This window comes from Lissotriton helveticus, chromosome 6, assembly GCF_964261635.1.
Source record: "Lissotriton helveticus chromosome 6, aLisHel1.1, whole genome shotgun sequence".
NCBI classification, from domain to species: Eukaryota; Metazoa; Chordata; class Amphibia; order Caudata; family Salamandridae; genus Lissotriton; species Lissotriton helveticus.
Window position 1 is genome coordinate 1,262,849,039 of NC_136067.1, and position 21,106 is coordinate 1,262,870,144.

Here is a 21,106-nt window from a genome sequence, read left to right on the forward strand (position 1 = left end):
TAAAGGTGCATAACGACCTATTGGTATATATTTCATACAATTTGAAAACTTATATAAAGCAAAAGGCAGCGTTATTAAACCGTGGATAAGGCACGTTGCCAAAGCAGCCAACCTTTTGTATTTATACTGGAAATGTTAAAGGAAGAATTATGGAGTAGGGCCTGTAAATCTTTAATGGACAACCGAGTAAAATTACTCCAACCATCATATTCCTCTAATTTCGGGATAGTAGGGGTGTTTAATTTTTTAGAAGTAGCCAATCCAAAGCATTTGGTCTGGGAAATTGTTTCATTCACAAACAACATATGATTTGGGATGAGATATGCACGGTGCAAAGCCTCAGTGCCTTTTACCTGCCAGGTTCGTGAACCCCAAACTGATGTAGATCCTGGATATCTTTACACTGTGTTAAGTTAGCATGGGCTCATTATTGGTTTAAACGCCATTTTTCCTTTTTTGCAACTTCTGCACACGACACTTAGTTGTTGCTTTAGCTTTCAGCCTACCTGCGTCAAGATCTATGCCTGCTTCAAGCAGGCGCAGGGTTTTGATGCAGCTTTGTCCTATCTGATTGTAAATGCGGCAGACTGTGGGTGGTAGAGCAGCGGTGCACGTTAACTGGTGCATCTCTGGGGATGTGCTAGTTAATATAAATCTGCCCATTTCCATACATACTGAGCATGTCATGAATGATGTAATATGTGACATCATCAGCAGTGGATTACGGGTAATAGTATCTCTAGTTTACTCCCCTATAGCTGTCTTTCTTTTAACATAACTGTCTGTTTCCTTCCCTTATACTTACTGTTTTTTTGGTTCACTTCCGGTTCGCGTACCGGCGAGCGAACTGGGAAGCGAACTAAGAGAAATAGAGGTTGGCACAGTTCCAAATATTTTACCAATTTTTTAATACCGGGGAGGTAGTTCTGAAAAGAACTTTTTTTTATTGTTTTTGTTGTTTTTTTTTTTTTTTATTATTTTTCTGAACATTTTTTTACTTTTTTTGAATTTTTCTGAACAGTTTTATATATATATATTTTTTTTTTTGGAGGGGGCAACGAAAACGATTCATTGTAAAGGGCTCAACAGGAGCAACAAAAAAAAAAAAGAATTTATTGTTTGGGGCGTTTCGGACAAACATGAGCATGATTGTCAATAGCTCTGTTGATCAGAGTGATGCTACTTTCTCCGTAGCAAATGAATCCACTGCAATGTACGCAGACTTGTTTTACTTCACGAAATCTCGTTTGTATATTTGGCACCATCTCCCTGCCCTCTGGTCCCGTTACTTCCAGTACAACAGATCTTCTGGCCATAATAGGGAGATTATCTAGGTCGTTACGAAACTGTGCAGCACTGTAGTTGTTAGGATGCCACCTAGTCATATGGCGATGCATTGTGTAGTTTCCGAAACTGTATTTTTTGTCGGTCCCTCTGGACAGTCTATCTTGACATATAAGGCAAGTTACGTATCTTGCATTTACTTTTTTCTGACCTTTGGGAATTTTAAAAAATTGCCAAATGAAGTTTTCTTTCCGGTGAGACGTCCTGGGCTCCTCAGGCAAAAAGTGCCTCTCTTCGTGCTCTTCGTCCTGTTCCTCTTCTTCCTCTTCTTGCTGAATTATAACTTCAGCAGGTGGTCCACTCTTCCTTGGATGTGGTGGAGGTGGTGGGGAAGCACCAGCTGAAGCTACTAAAGAAGCCATTGCTCACTGGTAACAAAGGGTCTTTCTCTCACAATGATGAAAGTCAGAGTGAGGAAAGGAGGAGGGATTTTCATCATTTGGGAAAAACAATAGTTCTCAACCAATGAAAAGTGTTCATTTTAGATTATATGACCTAGTCTTACATCATTAGGAAACCAAAAGTGAAATGAACCAATGAAAAGTGTTATTACCAAGTCACATGACCTGCTGTGTTTACGTTACGCGCTTTGCAGGGCCTCCCGGTTTGCTTCCAGAAACCTGCGCTTTGCGCCTCGCTTCGCGTACCAGTTCGCTAACGTAGCACGTCATATGACGTATCACGCGACAACGCGAAACGTCATGTGGACGGGAGGCGTCACGATGTTGTTTTCTAACGCGGCAGTTGCGGTAAAGAAACGTTTACCGGCTCGCGGTCTATTTCGCGGCATAAAGGTCAGCTAACGGGAAGTTTCCCGATTCGCGAAGCGGGAACGAAGAAAAAAAAATATTTAAAAAAAAAATTATTAATAAACATATAAAATATATTTTTGGAATTAAAGAAGAATACATTTTACAGCTACAGATATTAGCTGTTAAAAAAACAATGAAATTCACTGAAAAAACCATAGGTTATAGACCATATATAGTTAGGAATTAGCATTTAGAAAACCTTATTTTACTCACACAAAACCATTGAAATTCCATATATAGTTAGTTGCACTAACTATATATCGCGCACCCGCAATCCACTGCTGATGATGTCACATATTACATCATTCATGACATGGTCAGTGACATCACTGATGACATCACTGATGACATCTCAAATGACATCACTGATGATATCTCATTTGACATCAATGGTCACATCAATGATGATATCATTAATGTGACAATACAATGCATCTCCTCACGCTTTAATATAACCTCTGTTACACCCAGTGTTAAATACAGAGTATAATTTTTGAAACCATTGACACACCAATACTAGTTACTACATACGCACTCACTGATTCCTACGTCTACACACACATTCACTCATTCACCCATACAATCATTCATACATACAATCACTCATCTTTACAACACTATCATATGCACTCATACACCTATACAGACACTCACACTCTGCCACTCATCCATGGAGTTACTCACACACCTAGTCAGTCCTGTAAAGAATCAATCACACTTCCATTTTCTAATCTACACAGTTAAACATAGAGTACCTTACATTTTCAAACATATACTAACACATACTTACTCTCTTATAGAATCACTGATACAAGTACACAATGATCTGCACAGAGTCACACACCTCCCAGCCAGCCATACACACACTCAGTCTCCCATACAAATACTTGTGCAACCAATCAATAACCCATATAGCTACTTATATAGCTACTGATCAACACATGCAGCAGCTTGCACAACAACAGACATACTGATGCACACTTTCAGACAGTTTAGTCACTAACCCGTGCATTTAGTAAGACGCATTTAATCACTCACTCATACAGTCAATCACGCACCTACTAAAACCTTCATTCAGACACTTATACATCCACTCATTCTTCAATATGTAAAACATATTTAAACTTTACAGAAACACATAATCACTGGATGTTGTCATCAGTGATGTCATTTGAGATGTCATCAGTGATGTCATCAGTGATGTCACTGACCATGTCATGAATGATGTAATATGTGACATCATCAGCAGTGGATTGCGGGTGCGCGATATATAGTTAGTGCAACTAACTATATATGGAATTTCAATGGTTTTGTGTGAGTAAAATAAGGTTTTCTAAATGCTAATTCCTAACTATATATGGTCTATAACCTATGGTTTTTTCAGTGAATATGTATTATGTATAACTTTACTGTCTTTGTGCTCTGTACATTTTATTAAAAAAAGGGGGAAAACTCAATAAAAAGTGTTAAAAAAAACCATCCGAAGACCAGTAAGGCTCTTTGAAGAACTGTAAATATGTGTATGTTATCATTAAGGTAACAGGCAGTTGCCAGTACAAGTGACTTTTGCATTTGTTAAAGAAGAGGGGAGATGTGATAACACAAGTTAGCATGCTAGTGGCTGAGGGGTGGATACGTGGGCAGGACAGGAAAGGGAGGTGGCTAGCAAGGGAAGGGGCAGAGTAGAGTGGGGACACGAAGGGAAGGGAAGGGAATAGTCAAGTAAATAAAGCCCTCTAAAGAATATGAGACTCTGTGTCCAGTCATTGCTAGGAAGACTCTACAGGAAGTGTTACGGACAGTCTCAGTGATTGCTGATTTGGTGTGTCTGGATCTTAGATCTCTTGTAAAATTATTTGAACAGTTGAGTTTTCTGTAATTTGGCATGTGGCCGGTCATTGCTTCATTAAATTAAGATGTGCAAATCCTACCTTACAATGGGGAAAGATTTAAAACGATGAGACCTGACCTATAAGATTTAATGCTATAGGACTCTATGCCATTTTCAGTTTCTGTAATCCTTCGCTTATTGGACCTTTTTAATATTGCATGATACTAATGTACTGTAAAGAACACTGACTGTTGTAATGTTTTGGAGCTGCCCACCAAGCTCATATTAAGCTGACGTATGCCTGAAACACCAAGAGGTGGACAGGGAAACCAATGCACATTAATAGTAAATCATCTGTTGCTGTAGTCCAGGGCTCTCTAACCTTTTCTGTAAGACTAGCTACCTATAGAGAATGAAAATTATCTTGAGCTACTAATATTATTAAGGGTATGATAGTGACGACATTAGACAAGATTACTTTAGTGCCCACTCTATGCACATTTACCAGCAGGAATCATGTCAGTGTATCAGGCAGGGCTCTTAGTAGTAATGCAGAAATTTCTTTTACCAGTTTGAATGGTTTTACATGGGCAATACATAAAAGCAAACTTGCAATACCTCTGGCACTAAGGTAATAATGTTAGTAATAATTCTACCCATCACCACAAGAATTATATCAGCTTCGAATACATTTTGGAAATTCATCAATTTTTCGTTAAACCTCATCTTATGGGTTGCTAAGATAAACACATTTTCTTCCCAAGTACCCATTTAAAATCTGGTAAACCTACATTAATTTTGCTTCAAATTTATTAGGCTGTCCTGCACAAAGGATAGCTTCTTACAGGTACCTAGAGTGAGCTACTCGTTGGAGAAGCCTGCTCTAGTCTATACCACTGTATCTAGAATGTATGTCAGAAGACTTCCATGAAGGGCCCCACTTTAAGATATAGTAGCTATTTCTGGTATTTGACAGGATTGATCTTAAACTAAAAATGCAATTTTGCTTTCTGCAGGAATATGGTAAAGTCTTTCTATACATCAAGCCTGCTGCTTGATACTCTGGCGGTGTTTGGAGCTCTCACTGAAGAAGTAAGCTTTTTGTAAATATCTTATGTTTGTCATGCTTCTTTTATTGCCCTTTCAAGCATAAAGACATTCACTGGCAGCCGCTCTTTCTGAATTCTAAAACCAAAAGAAAACTGTTTGAGGTGGGGTTCACAGAAATGTTGGCAGCTTGCGTACTAATTTTTCCCTCATTGCAGTGTAAGACCAATGTACAGTTATGGAACAGTGCTTTGATATGAACATCATGATGGTTGAAGTCAGGCCAGCATAAATTGAGATGTCATTGTTGGGCTGTGTTTTGAAATATGCCCCCAACACAAACTTCTTTCGTTTTATGTGTACAATGCATTCAACCTAACAACAAACTGAGATTAACTCGCAGACTTTATCCGTTTGACATCCCTGTGATCCAACCCAATAAAGAATGGATTCATTAAAATGCTACAGATTTTTTGAGGCACCTTTTGTCCATAATCACACCCATTTCTGTAATAGAGATTACAGGTTTATATCAGTGTGTCATTTTTCTACCGGCTCGCTTGTCAGTTTGGCGTTAAATTCAGTACTGTTCTTGAATTCATGGTCTTAGAAATAGGAGTAAGTGGAGTTAAGATAATCTTGGGAAACTATATCTGTAGCATCCATCAGATACTTTTACATCCATTCCTTTTTTTCGTGTAGTGCATTAGGACTGATAATTTTATCATGTAAATTGGGGTATTTTATAGCTACTTTTCCCACGCTTTCTTTACAGAAGTGCAATACGCTTCTCCCAATCAGTCAACTTCGTTGCCAGATCTTCGCACTATGCATCTCTTATTGTAAGAATCTTGAGAGGGTGACGGTCACTTAATGCTCAGCAAAAGGAGGACTCGAGCCTCCCACTGCCCCTTAGAGTAAGGGTTGCTTTGTTGGAAAAAAAATTGGAAAATCTTTCCATACTTTGTGAGTTACATTAGCGATTATTGCATATTGTAAAAGATGGCTCTGAGCAATTTGAAGTTTGCCATTGATGCCGTAAATTTTCCAGTTGAATGTTATTGCACATTCCTCCATCCTAATGCCCCCTTGCCTTAGCTGTTTCCATTTTGTAATATCAAACAGTTTTTCCATCATTCTGCATAACTATTTCTGAAGAGGAAAGCCAGGCATTCAATGTTTCCATATTCTATTTCATTCCAGTTGTGTTGAACATGTCAAGCATAAAACTATTCCCTGTTGCATACAGTTGTTAAGAAGCAAAGTTGACATTTGAAAAGCCATGATCGATGAGGATAGTAACTTTTTGGGGGAGAGTGCATCAAGTCTCCTTTGGACAGCATATTGAACACAAGAGCAGCAAAGCTCAGATCAAAGGAGGCTTTTTTCCCTGTGATCATGGCATTTCTCCATATAAATCAGTCTAAGGAGTGTCTTATACAAGAGAGAACAATGGTTCCGTACATTACTGCAAAACCTTAATGAAGTCAGGCAGTCCAGGCAGTGCCTAGTTTGTAATGGAATAGGTGCTGGGCCCAAAGTTTTGCACAGAAGCCTACGACAGGGGCCAGCGGCAGTTGAGGGTGCCGAATACCAAGGCTGCGTAGTCTTGATCCCACAGTATGCCTCTTTCATGCGCCACCAAACACTCCTTGCCTCATTATCTCACTCTTTAAGGTTTTTACATCCCCCGCTTTCACTGTTTGGACTGTTTTCCCTCTTTCTCTTCCTCCTTTACCCTTTTTGTGTTTTTCTCTCTCTACAATGTATAATGAGGAAAAATAAGTACCAGTTCCCAAAAATGAGTTGTGGTGGGTCCCATCTGCAACCTTTTGGCTTAAATTAATCAAGGGAGCATTCATGTTTTGTGTTATTTAGCATTGCCAACAGATAAGGCCTGTACACCCAGAACTGTATATATTGTCAGTGCCAAGATGCAATTTCCGGTCTAGTGTGATATGTTCTTGGGGATAAGAGGATAAAGAGTGAAAATGTTTAAGACTTTGCATGAGTTGCGACGATTCGGTGGTATCTAAAGGATTTACCAACCCAAAAAATTGAAAATAGCATTTTGTTTAGTGAACAAACTGTGCAGTTTGTTTTAAACTTTATTTTTCATTTTAGAACAACAAGAGAGCGGGTGAACACCCATGAAAGCAGTATTAAGTAAACATGAATGACATCAGCCTGAATGTATATACAAGTGACACAAGAATTACCAGCCATCGTGGCTCGCATTATATACGATCACACACTTACACTGAGGTTAATGTGACAGGGAGGCACAAACTCTATGGTATCATATTTTGACTAAATTGTACAGTAGGGAGGGGTGTTTGTAGTCTGCCATCGTCTATTAAATCACTTGAGTGCTATGGCCTCCGGTGTCGGTGCTGCCCCAGTTCTTCAAACTGGAAACTTAAGAAGATCTGCAGTAAGGTCTGAAAACGGGTATTCATATGAGGCAGAAATGTCTGCTGTTGCTGAAGAAGGAATCTACATATTTAAAAGGGATGAAAAAATCCTGTAACTTGAGAGTGGTTCCCAGTCACATATGGGTTTGTTGAAACGCCGACTGACTACCACAGACGTGTGTTACGCATCGTTCTACCAGACCACAATACTATTCTGGGGAAGGACCGATTACCCCTCTGATCCCAGTTATTGAATTTTAATGCCCTGAGGAAGCCCCAGGCCGGATGGCAGATGTAAAGGGGCGAAACCTGTGTTTGCTATAAAATGTTCTCACCTTGCAATGAAACACGAAAAAATAAATTGGAATTGATTTCAGGGAACATTTGATTTCTTCTACTCGTTCCGAAGTATCCACAAGTACTCTAAACACTAATGGGGAAGGGGTTTCCCATTGTCATGAACAAGAAAAAATCTCACCAGATAAGCTCTATTATCATTGGTTCGCTGAGGACTCGGACCCTTTACATCCTACCCTTTGAACATATGGGTTTGTTCCAGATGAGTTTTATTAGAAAAAGCATCTCTATCTAATGTTGAAATGCCTTTTCTTCTGGAGGATGGTCTGACATTATCATGAAATATTATCTGTATTGACTGTCAGTCAGTTGGGTGTCCGCTTTGCTGGATGTGAGAGAAGCAATGATGTACAATTTGTCAAGAGACCTTGCTTATGAGAGGCTCGTTAAATCATGGTCCCGGTGTAGACCGATGTTTACACAAGGATAACAATTACAATTGTTGCGCTGTCAGTAGCTCCCAGTAAATACCAGGTGCATTAAAGATTGCACCTTCAGATTTCCACTCCTCCCGTCCATGAATTTCGGCAGGTAAACCCATATGAAATTAAATGGGGTAAAAGGCCTTAAAAATACCAGGACATGGGATTTGTAGTTCTAAAAGAACTAACATAGACATGTTATGCTTCAGTTTTGAGGCATAAACTCATAGTAGATGAAATGTATTGCACCTTGTCGGTTCTTAACAAGTGAGATAAATAGTGCCTACTTCTCTGGTGCATTTCTAAGCTAGGTTCTAAATTTTAAGGAGAGTCAACTTATTGGTGCTGGATGGGTAGTCTCGATAAGAATGGGAAAGAGGAGACATTTTGATGGTCTGCAGGTAAAAGGGAAGAATTAGACAAGGCAGAAACTCTTGATGGATCAGGCTGCGACTTTCTACAGCTGTGATCAAGAAGTGAAACTAGTGCCTCTGTTTGTATACGGTTGATTAAATAGAGTGATATTGGCTTGATAGGATGAACTGTTAAGATTCTCTCTTGCCAACTTATTTTCAAAGCTTTTGAGTATTCAGGCATAAGTTCCTCAGAATTCTTTTCTTTTGCTTTTATTTTTATATTTAATAGCTCACAGCTGTTATGTTTTTTCCATACAGTACTCCTAATTTTTATCATGTGCCAGACGAGGGCTGTTTACTGGGTTATACCCTGAAGTAGTAACGAATGGGGAGATGGACAATGTGGTAATGCACAGATTGCTGTCTTGTAATGTTCATTATGCGGAGTCCTACTTTTTCATCATGACAATACTTACTGTTTCTTATCTCCATGTCATCCTGTCTGCTCTAAGGCCCAAGTTGATTCTGCAAATGTATCTAAACAGAATGTTCCAGGAAAGGGCTGGAAAATATATAGCTTGGTTACTGGGTAGAGCTATTTTTCTTGTAACGACTAGCAGGGTTGCCTGCATCTCTGACAATGAGTCACCCACATGCCAGAAAGACAATATAAGAGTGGGATCACTGAAAGAATATCGATGGCAAAAATATAGACCTACAAAAATATCGAGTAAAAAATATAGAATGCCAAAATATCCACTTCCTATCTTCAAACAGGTAAGTACAAAAATATCGAATCAAAAATATAGACCTACAAAAATATAGTCAAAATATCGAATTTTTTAAATAGTTAAAAGTAATTTTAAATTAATGAAATAATAAATATAACTAACTTAAACATACTTAAAATACTTTAATAACATTAAAATAAATAAATAATTAATATAAATAAAAATATATTTTTTTAAATACATATATATATATATATATATATATATATATATATATATATATATATATATATATATATATATATATATATAGTATTAATAAAAAATATACAATATATTTACCATACGATAGCGAGAGTGATAAATGTACTATTCCCACTCCAGTGAGTGCAACAGTAGGGAAAGCGTTGGATAGCGGGAGGGTAAAAATTACTATTTCCACTCCAGAGAGTGCAACAGTAGGGAAAGCGTTGGATAGCGTAGGGGTAAAAATTACTATTCCCACTCCAGTGAGTGCAACAGTAAGGAAAGCGTTGGATAGCGTAGGGGTAAAAATTACTATTCCCCCTCTAGAGAGTGCAACAGTAGGGAAAGCGTTGGATAGCGTAGGGGTAAAAATTACTATTCCCACGCCAGTGAGTGCAACAGTAGGGAAAGCGTTGGATAGCGGGAGGGTCAAAATTACTATTCCCACTCCAGAAAGTGCAACAGTAGGGAATGCGTTGGATAGCGCAGGGGTAAAAATCACTATTCCAACTCCAGTGAGTGCAACAGTAGGGAAAATGTTGGATAGCGTAGGCATAAAATGTACTATTCCCACTCCAGTGAGTGCAACAGTAGGGAAAGCATTGGAAACCGGGAAGGTAAAAATTACTATTCCCACTCCAGAGAGTGCAACAGTAGGGAAAGCGTTGGATAGCGTAGGGGCAAAAATTACTATTCCCACTCCAGAGAGTGCAACAGTAGGGAAAGCGTTGGATAGCGGGAGGGTAAAAATGACTATTCCCACTCCAGAGAGTGCAACAGTAGGGAAAGCGTTAAATAGCGTAGGAGTAAAAATTACTGTTCCCACTCCAGTGAGTGCAACAGTAGGGAAAGTAAATACTTCATATATAATTAAAAATAAATTAAATATTAATACCAATTACAAATTATTTAAAATGAATTCCCAATTTAAGCTATTATAATAATTATTCAATTAAAAATAATAAAATTAATTTAATTACTAAAAAAGAATTACCTATTAATACAAAATATTTACCAATAACAATAAATTATTAAAATAATTAACAAATAATTCAAAATTAATATCAATTTATATATTAACATTTTTAATTATTACAATTAAATGGCTTCACACCCAATTCCCATATCAACCCACTACAAAAATTAAATAAATAATATTCACAGAATTATCAATTAGTCAATTAATACAAATTAATTACCAATTATATATTAATTAAATACCAATTAAAAAATTAAATAACAATGAATTGTAAATAAGTAGCAATAAATAATTTAACATATTTAATTAATTATAATTAAATTACTTCCCACCCTATTCCCCTATAAACCCACAACCCGCTCCAGAAAATAAATAAATAAAATTCACAGAATTATCAATTAATCAATTAGAAAATGTAATTACCAATTATAATCTAATTAATTACAATAAAAAATAATTAACAATTATTTTTAAATAAATACCAATAAAAAAATTAAAATATTTAATTAATTATAATTAAATTACTTCCCACCCTATTCCCCTATAAACCCACAACCCGCTCCAGAAAATAAATAAATACAATTACCATAATGATCAATTAATAAAAATTAATTACCCACTATATTTTAATTAATTGCCAATTAAAAATTAATTGTAAATAAATACCAATAAATTAAAATATTTAATTAATTATAATTAAATTACTTCCCACACTATTCCCCTATAAACCCACAACCCGCTCCTGAATTATATTACGCAAAAATTAAATAACATAAATTTACTTACTTACCTAAAATTCGATATTTTTGCTGTCTATATTCTGTCCCTCGATATTTTTGTTGTCTATATTCTGTCCATTCGATATTCTGTCCATTCTATATTTTTGAATCGATATTATTGTCATTCTATTCGATATTTTTGTAGTCTATATTCTGTCTTACCTATATTCTGTCTACTCGATATTTAGCTACCTCGATATTTTTGTGGTCAATATTATGTCTGTATACCATAAGGGTGGCACAACCTCTTATAACCACAACACTCTTTGTGGCATTTATATTTCTGATAGATACTTCTAATCCAATTCCCCAGCTTTTGAATATTCTCCAGGGGTCCGACTGGAACAGGAAACTTTCATACGGTACACCTGCGTGCTGGTAGGTTGTGTTGTCTTGCTCCACGTCGACTCATTCCACCTCAATAGTGATGATCAGAGCTGCATAGAAGCACGTCCCATGCACACTGTCGCTGGTACCTTTCTTTTCATGCCTTTAGATGCAGATCTGCAGCTACCACTCATTTCTCACCGGATACCAGTGTCCCAAGGGAAATGTCACACCCTAAAAACAACAGGGTTTAAACCTTGTAGAGACTGTTGCAAGCAATTGTCTATGGCAGTTCTCTTCCAGGGGATCCTCATCAATAGTCAGAAGCATTAGAATATTACCGCCCATGCGCGGGATCCCGGAAACACTATATTATATGTGCCCCACATATATATACTCATATATATATATATATATATATATATATATATATATATATATATATATATATATATAACACACAAACTCTCTACTGCGCTTGAAAGAGAGAAGGACTCGCACTCAGGATAACAAGAGTTTATTTCGGCAAGGTAACGCGTTTCGACAGCAAGCTGTCTTGATCACACAATTTGCCAAATGACACAGGGAGTCAATACATAGGTATTAGATACAAACAAAGGACTTAATGTTTGGTAACTGATGATATGAAAATACGGCGGCCATCTTAACACTGTAAATTATATCCACCACATTGGGTTGTATTTATACTACAAACATGTCATATTATATCCTGAAAACATGATTATGAACGTCTATATAGTTCTAATGCCTGTAACCAGATCCACTGTAATATGTACATTACTATATACATGTATATACAAAGTGATTTATTCGACATACATATATAGCCCAACTTTGCAGATCAAATTGACACTATGTCGAATAAATCACTTTGTATATACATGTATATAGTAATGTACATATTACAGTGGATCTGGTTACAGGCATTAGAACTATATAGACGTTCATAATCATGTTTTCAGGATATAATATGACATGTTTGTAGTATAAATACAACCCAATGTGGTGGATATAATTTACAGTGTTAAGATGGCCTCCGTATTTTCATAACATCAGTTACCAAACATTAAGTCCTTTGTTTGTATCTAATACCTATGTATTGACTCCCTGTGTCATTTGGCAAATTGTGTGATCAAGACAGCTTGCTGTCGAAACGCGTTACCTTGCCGAAATAAACTCTTGTTATCCTGAGTGCGAGTCCTTCTCTCTTTCAAGCGCAGTAGAGAGTTTGTGTGTTGGATTAATTACCGAGTGTCCCGCTCGGTCGGACTTGCCATCTGTCAACGTGCCGCGGACTCCATGTAAAACGGGTCTTCTTGGTGTAACAGTTAATCGGAGAAGTCCATTGGCCGGCCGCCGATCCGAATTCCTGGGTCAAGAATTACGTTGTGGCATTTTGATTTCGAGGTCAACGAGTGGTGAGCACTACCGGTAAGGTTAGCGTCTCCTTTAGCCCTCGGGAAGCACGTAGAGGGAGAGGGCGGGCTCGTTTGGGAACAGACGCTCCCGTCCGCCTGCTCTCTGTCGCACTGTAGGAGACGCTTTTCCACCGGCGAACTGCATACGGCTATCTCCGCATGGCGAGAAAATCAGCTGTACATGATATTTTACACGTACAAACGGATGCCTTGGAGTTTCTTTCCTAGCCCTCAGTATCGATTCGAAAAGACCTCAAATTCCTTGAACCACAGTGATTTGAAATTGTGCTTTGAACTTATGGGAACGACGTGATTGGGACGTCACCAGATTAAGGAACAACGCAATTCACATAAAAGGAAAAATCAAAAATTAAACCACATAGACGTAATAACGGCAACAGAAACCTTCTAGCTAGAAGGGGGATGCAACAAGAGTTTATTGACAACAGAGAGGTGCTTGTTAGTATACAGCACTACGCTTGGGTACTTTCAGTACATTGGGACTCACCTTTTAAAGCCAATCCTGAACATGGAAGCAGAACGACGTGCGGCGGCTGCAGCCTTATTCGCAAGGGCCCCTGGCTCAGGAATAAGTAACATGCCAAAGAAAGATATTCCTCCTGACACCTCGCTATTCACTAAACTCAAAAGATTGGAGAAACTTCAAAAAAATGAAACATCTAAATGGTGGGAAGCAATCTCACTTCAGGATTATGTAGATAAACAAATGGTACCCAGAGGCTTACGAATTTACATCATGCCATCATATGAATCACTCAATCCGCAAATGTTACTAGACTGGCAAGAAAACTCAGCCAATGGATCAAGAGTGATGATGAATATCCTGATTAAATATGCATGGGAGGATCGTGAGGTAATCATGACTGAAATAAAAACAATAGAGGAAGATTTGACCAAAAGTCCAGATCAAGATCTAATAAATAAATTCATGAAAGACCTCAAACCAAAACTTGAACGCCATGAGGAAGATATAAAGATTAGAAAACAGCGTAAGCTACATAGAGACTGTTTGGATTATGAAACAGGCCGTATCCTGACCTATAGTCCAAAATATGACTATCTGTATGAAGATCTCCCACCACAGACAATGGCAGTAGCTGATGATACTGTACCCAATGGAAACATCACAGTTGATACCACTGGCTCAGAAACTGATCTTTCAGTGTCAACTATCAGCTCAATTTCAGAAAGACCAATACCAACAAGAAGGGCCAATTTTTTAGACGAGTTCAAGGTCCTAAGAAAGGGCCGACAAGTACCGAAACCAACTCCAGCCACCCCACCGACAAGAGGAAAACCTCGTGGGAGAGGCCGCGGAAGAGGAAGAGGGAGGGGAGGAGCAAACAGAGACGGAAACGAAGAAAACAAAAACAAGACAAAGAAGAACGCAAAGGAGCCCGTGGGAACCAGAACCAGAAGCTCAGCAAACAAGGAGTAATGGATCCTGTTACGGTAAATCAAACTATTATAAACCTAAGTAGCAGACATTTAACGTTCTCCGAGAAATGCACATTATGTCTTGGTCTAACATTTTGCCCCTCAGAAATTTTCAATTATGCTGACACTAGAATAGATCTATATAAATTCGTCAGGAAAGTTAAGCTCAAGAAATGGCACTATTTGCACAAACAAAACTCTAGTACAACTGTCCCTGACTCTGCAACTGTCTCAAGTACTTTTCCTATCTTTACGGTAGGTGATGCACCAGGGATACAAAGTATACAACAACTTGATAATGGGGATGATGAACAAGACCCTAGTGAGACAGAGCTTGGAATGACAACTAATAGAACCCCACGTACAGGTTTTAAACCTCGCTCTGTCTTTTATCCTATCCTACCCCATGACAACATAGATACTTTTCAAGAAGTTGTAACCCAATCTCTAGTGAAACTGAAAAGAAATGTTAACAACAAAGGAGGTTCCAATCTGACTAAAGAACAAAGAACTTTTTTGACTAATCTGGCAAATGAAACGAATATTGTGATTCGCCCAGCCGATAAGGGGGGTAATATCGTTCTCTGGCCTAGAGATCTATATGTCAAAGAGGCTCTAAGACAGTTGGAAGATAAACATTTCTATGTTTCTACAACGACGGATGCTTACAATAAGAGCATCGTTGACACTTGGGGACAACTGAAACAATGGGAACAAATGGGGTTGATCACGTGGGAGGAATATTGTTTTCTAAAACGTGATTACCCGAAACTACCAATACTGTATCTTCTCCCGAAGGTGCACAAGAATCCCATGTCTCCACCAGGGAGACCGATTGTGTCCTCTATTGGCAGTACATTAGAAAATGTGTCAAAATATGTTGATTTTTTTCTAAGAGAATATGTTACTGCGTTACCATCATATGTGAGAGACAGTACTGATTTCATATGCAAACTTGAGAATGTATTATGGGAAAACAATGATCTGTTAATAACAATGGATGTGAATTCACTGTATACCATAATTGACCACGGAGATGGCATACAAGCTAGTCTCCATTATTTGAACAACAGGCCAATACATTTCCTTGAACATACACAAATGGTATTAGATATGATGATGATGTGTTTAACTGGTAACATCTTTATGTTCAATGGCTCTCTTTACCAACAGGTACGTGGCACTGCCATGGGGACTTGTTTTGCCCCAAGCTTCGCCAATCTCTTCCTCGGGAAGTGGGAGGAGGAGATCAAATCTGACCAAGCTATGTCTGTATATTTTTCCATGGTCAAAATATGGTTTAGATATATTGACGACCTGTTCATTATATGGACAGGGGGTGAAGCGAAGGCAGTTGAGTTCATTAACATCCTCAATACTAACAACTTGAACATCAAATTGACAAGTCAGATGAGTAATACATCCATTGAATTCTTGGACTTGCGCATAACTCCTGAAGGGAACACTCTCAAGACTAGCCTTTTTCGGAAGGCCACAGCTGGGAACACTCTTCTCCACGCTCTCAGCAGCCACCCTGATACCCTTAAGTGGAGTATCCCGTATGGGGAACTGCTGAGGGCGAGGAGAAATTGTAGTTCTCTTGTGGACTTTGAAAAAGAAATGGATACCATGACCTCTAGATTCAGAGATAGAGGATATCCGGAATGGGTCTTGAAGAAAGCCAAAGATCGTATAAGGAGAATAGACCGTACTACCATTCTCAATACAGAGACAACTTCTGAGGTTGATGGCCAAGAGTCAGAACCTATAGTGCGGGCCATATTCACTTATAACAGTAATTCCAAACAAATATCTAAAATCTTGGCTGACAAGTGGGGGATACTTACCAGTGATCCTCTCATTGGTCCTAGCATGCCACGCAGACCTCAAATCACCTACAGGAAAGGTAGGAGTATAAGAGATATCATTGTACGTAATGATATCACTCCAACCAAAGAACCAAATGAACACCAGCTTAAAGGTTTCTTTCCCTGTGGGCACTGCAAAGCCTGCCGGCATAGCAGTATGGTTAAAACAGTTACAGTTCCTGGCTATGCAACCCCCAAGGGAATTGATCAATTTCTAACTTGTGGCACCACTTTTTGTGTCTATGTACTCTTGTGCCCGTGTAAAATGAAATATGTGGGTAGTACCACCAAGGCAGTAAAGAACAGAGTACTGGAACACATGAGGGCTGTAACAAATAAAGATCCCCACTACCCGATAGCAAGACATTTTGAACTTTACCATCGTTCTAATTGCAACTTACTTAGTTTCTTTGCATTAGAACAAGTACATGTAGGGCTCAGAGGAGGAAATAGAACTCTGGCTCTTCGCAAACGCGAGTCAAAATGGATTATTAATCTCGAAACCAAGTATCCGAAAGGCCACAATCTTGACGAAGAATTAGCCTTCCATTTAAAAGAGTGAACAGCTAACTCCTCTATGAGATAGTAATGAAGTGCTATGTTCCCTTTCTCATGTATATAGATCTTAACATCTGTTTTCCATGTTCTGTTTATTTTCATTTTTATTTTTCACTTTCAACACATCACTTGATTAGTCTTATCTGATTTTTTTAGGTGGACGAGACTGGCTATAATGAAATTCTGGAATTTTCTGTCATTTCGTCAACCGGAAGTCCCTTTTAGACAAATTCTGATAGTAATTTGCACTTTTTATGCACATTTCACTTTTTCTCTTTTTGTGACACGGGAAAACGTATAAGGTATATTGTATAGATATGCTGTTCCATCTACAAATGTATATATATAAACTACGATATCGATAAATGTCCATGGAAACCATTTGTGCATTTGACACAATGAAGGTCTATTTTTGAAATAATGAGGCACTATGCCACATATATGTAGCCCAACTTTGCAGATCAAATTGACACTATGTCGAATAAATCACTTTGTATATACATGTATATAGTAATGTACATATTACAGTGGATCTGGTTACAGGCATTAGAACTATATAGACGTTCATAATCATGTTTTCAGGATATAATATGACATGTTTGTAGTATAAATACAACCCAATGTGGTGGATATAATTTACAGTGTTAAGATGGCCGCCGTATTTTCATAACATCAGTTACCAAACATTAAGTCCTTTGTTTGTATCTAATACCTATGTATTGACTCCCTGTGTCATTTGGCAAATTGTGTGATCAAGACAGCTTGCTGTCGAAACGCGTTACCTTGCCGAAATAAACTCTTGTTATCCTGAGTGCGAGTCCTTCTCTCTTTCAAGCGCAGTAGAGAGTTTGTGTGTTGGATTAATTACCGAGTGTCCCGCTCGGTCGGACTTGCCATCTGTCAACGGGCCGCGGACTTCATGTAAAACGGGTCTTCTTGGTGTAACATATATATATATATATATATATATATATAAAAACAAGCAATTGCAGCCAAATTCACAATAGAGCTGGATTATGCTGTAAATAATGTCCACCATACATGAAACATATGCATTAGAAACATGAAAAACAACACCAAAGATTGTTTTGAAACATGTTTTAATGCAGAAAAAGCAATAGAAATTCTTATCATATCCTGAAAGCATAGAAAGCTCCCAGGCTGCATTGCAAACACACAGTCTAAAAAGACTGAAAAGCTAACCTGTAGCTGCATTCTACAAAAAACTGACACCGTGCCTTTAAGGCACTCATGACCCCCAGTATCCCATCATGCCTCAGGGGTGACAGTTGGGTCAGTTGTTCTTTCCGGCTCCTTCAGGAAGGATCCTGGTTTCACAGCTCCACTCTTTTTCTGTTTCTGACAGAAAATTCTCTCAGTTTTCTACATTTTTAACCTTCGACGTTTTTCAACTAGTCAAGTAGGTTTTCTCTTGTTGTTTGGCATTTTCATCTTGATATGCCTTCCCTTTTTGACAAGTGCCCTTCTTGTGGCAAGAAGAAGGCAAAGACGGACAGCCATGAGGTATGCATCCTTTGTCTACCTGAAGATCATGACCCAAAGACCTGCCCTCACTGTGAGTCCCTGTCTTCATGAACTTTGAAAGACAGGGAGAGAATTTGAGTCTATGGCCTAGCTCATAGGTCTTCTAGAGGGAGGTCCCCAGCCAAGAAGAGCTCCAAGAGGCCCAGAGAACCTTCAAAGGGCGAGTCTTCTCGTCCTGCAGCTTCAGCGTCTGGCTCGGCGCTGAGAAAGGAGCAACCGGTGGGTCATTCTTCGAAAAAACGATGTTTATCACCGTCAATGGCGGGCTCGCCATCAAGAAGATCAGGTATGTCGTCGTCGAGATATCAAGACCCTCCGCCATCGCCAACTCGGCGACGATCTGCGTCGAGAGATAAGACCCCTCTGCTGTCGTCAACCAGGCTACGATCAGCGTCGAGGGGCGTTACACCTCCGCTGGCGTCAACCAGGTGACGACCGGCGTCGAGAAGTGTGACTCCTCCGCTGACGTCAACCAGGCGACGTTCGACGTCGAGTGGTGAGGAGCCTCCGCCTTCGTCGTCTTCACGACGTTCGGCGTCAAGAGCTGGCTCACCTCCGTCGTCACAGGCTAAGCGACCGACGTCGAGAGCCCAAAGTCCTCCACCGTCGACAACCAGGCGTCGATCGGCGTCGAGGAGGAGATCTTCGTCGACGTCGCGTCGACGTTCGGCATCGAGGGCGACCAATACCCCTCCGCCGACGTCACGTAGACATTCGAAGTCAAAGGAAGCTCCTTCGTCGGCCACACAACGCCGCTCAACGTCGAGAGACCATCATTCCTCACGCCGTTCGCCATCGAGGCATACGACGTCGAGATCGCCTAATCCACCGGCGCCACATAGAGAGTTGGCGTCGAAGGAAAGGACTCTGTCGACGGTGGGGCAGCACCGGCCGACGTCAAGAGGTCATCATCGCTCGGAGTCGAGGCATGCGCCTTCAGAGCATTCGACGTCGAGGCGCCATGAACCGTCCAGGTCAACGTCGAGACACCATGAACGAGCTAGGTCGAGATCCAGGGATGATTCAGTGATCCTAGTGACTGAATCAGCCTCCCGTCACTCCTCTGGTTCTTCCAGATCCCCGTCAAGATCCAGAAGTCCTGCCCGCACATCTAGAAGTCCTGCTCGCAGACCTCCCACTGATGGTGTGCAGTTGTCTCCCAGATGGAATATGCCTCTGCACAGTTGGCGAGACTCAGGGGCTACAAGAAGTCTGCAGGAATATGTCAGCCCAGTACACAGATCTCCTCTACAAAGACTGGTTGAGGAAGTAGACAGTCGCAGCCCTCCCAGGCGCAGAGAAAAATCGCCTGTGAGGCGAGCTGCATCTTGTTCCCCTGCATGAGAAGAGCGCTCAGGGAGGTGTCACGAGAGGAGGCGCAATCGTTCCCCTAGATGGGAGGTACCCGCCAGAAGATCTCGCGAAAGGAGAGCTCGAACACCAGCTACTTCTCCTACCTCCTTGACCCGCTCTTCCATACGGGATTACTCCCCCACTTTGGTTGATAGCCCTGTCTCTAGGGTTTCCCCGATGGACGATATCAACACCTATCATGATGTCCTACAGAGGGGTGCACTGAAATTAAACATTGAGCTGTCTGTGCCACAGGTCTCCACGACAGTGATCTTTGAGACTCTTCACCAAAAGTCGGGGTCTCGTCCAGTGCTACCGTTGGTCCCAGGGATCATGGATCCTGTCAATGATGTGTTCCTGGCTCCAGCAGCGGCAAAAGCGGTGCCGGCTCGCATCCAAAAGAAGTATAAAGCCGCACCCTCTGACCCGATCTTTGTGAAAGCGGACTCGCCCTCCGACTCAGTAGTCGTGGCGGCGGCACGAAAAAACCCACTCAGTCTCTCCCTCCTCCTCAACTCCTCCTGATAAGGACAGCAAGTTGCAAGACTCGTGGGGCCGCAAGGTCTTCAGTTCTGCCGCTTCGACGCTGAAGGTTTCTAGCGCGGCTGCGCTTTTAGGCAGGTACGATAGAGCCTTATGGGACTCAATGGAGCGTTTTAAATCAAAATTGCCTAAGGAGGACCAACAAGACTTCGAGGAGACCCTGACGGAAGGAAGTCTGGTGGCTAATCAGATAATTAGCACTGCTGCAGATGGAGCAATACTGGCGGGACATACATATGCCCATGGGGTATGTGCCAGACGTTCATCGTGGCTGCGCCTGACAGGCCTCAAGCCCGATGCGCAGCAGCGCATTCTGAACCTCCCGTTTACCGGAACATCTCTCTTTGGCCAGCACACGGACGATGAGATGAGTCGGATGAAAGCCGAGCTCGACACCGTCAAGGCAGTCGGGTTAGAAAAAAGAAAGAGTTTAAACGCCGTTTCAAGTCCAACAGAGGCAGAGGGGCTCAACAGAGGGTTCAAACCCCTCAGTGGTCCCAAAACAAGACCCAGGGCAAAACCCAGTTTCGGGGTGGTAAAGCCAGCCGAGGTAGAGGAGGTCACCAGCAGTTCTCTACCTCGACGAGAGGAGGAAAACAATGAGCACTGGCTTCCTCTAGCGCCGTTGTCCACTCCAGTGGGAGGAAGTGTTTCAAAACATCTGGCAGAGTGGGGCAGCATCACGAACGATCGGTGG

At 40.4% G+C, this 21,106-nt stretch overlaps 1 protein-coding gene across 1 annotated transcript in view; it reads left to right on the forward strand.

Annotated features, from left to right (window-relative positions):
- Positions 1-21,106, forward strand: part of VTA1 (vesicle trafficking 1) — a 470,640-nt gene that overhangs the window by 233,157 nt on the left and 216,377 nt on the right. The window contains exon 4 of the mRNA XM_078648987.1: positions 5,004-5,079. Coding sequence (XP_078505113.1) covers positions 5,004-5,079 — 76 coding nt within the window. The remainder of the gene's footprint in view (positions 1-5,003; positions 5,080-21,106) is intronic.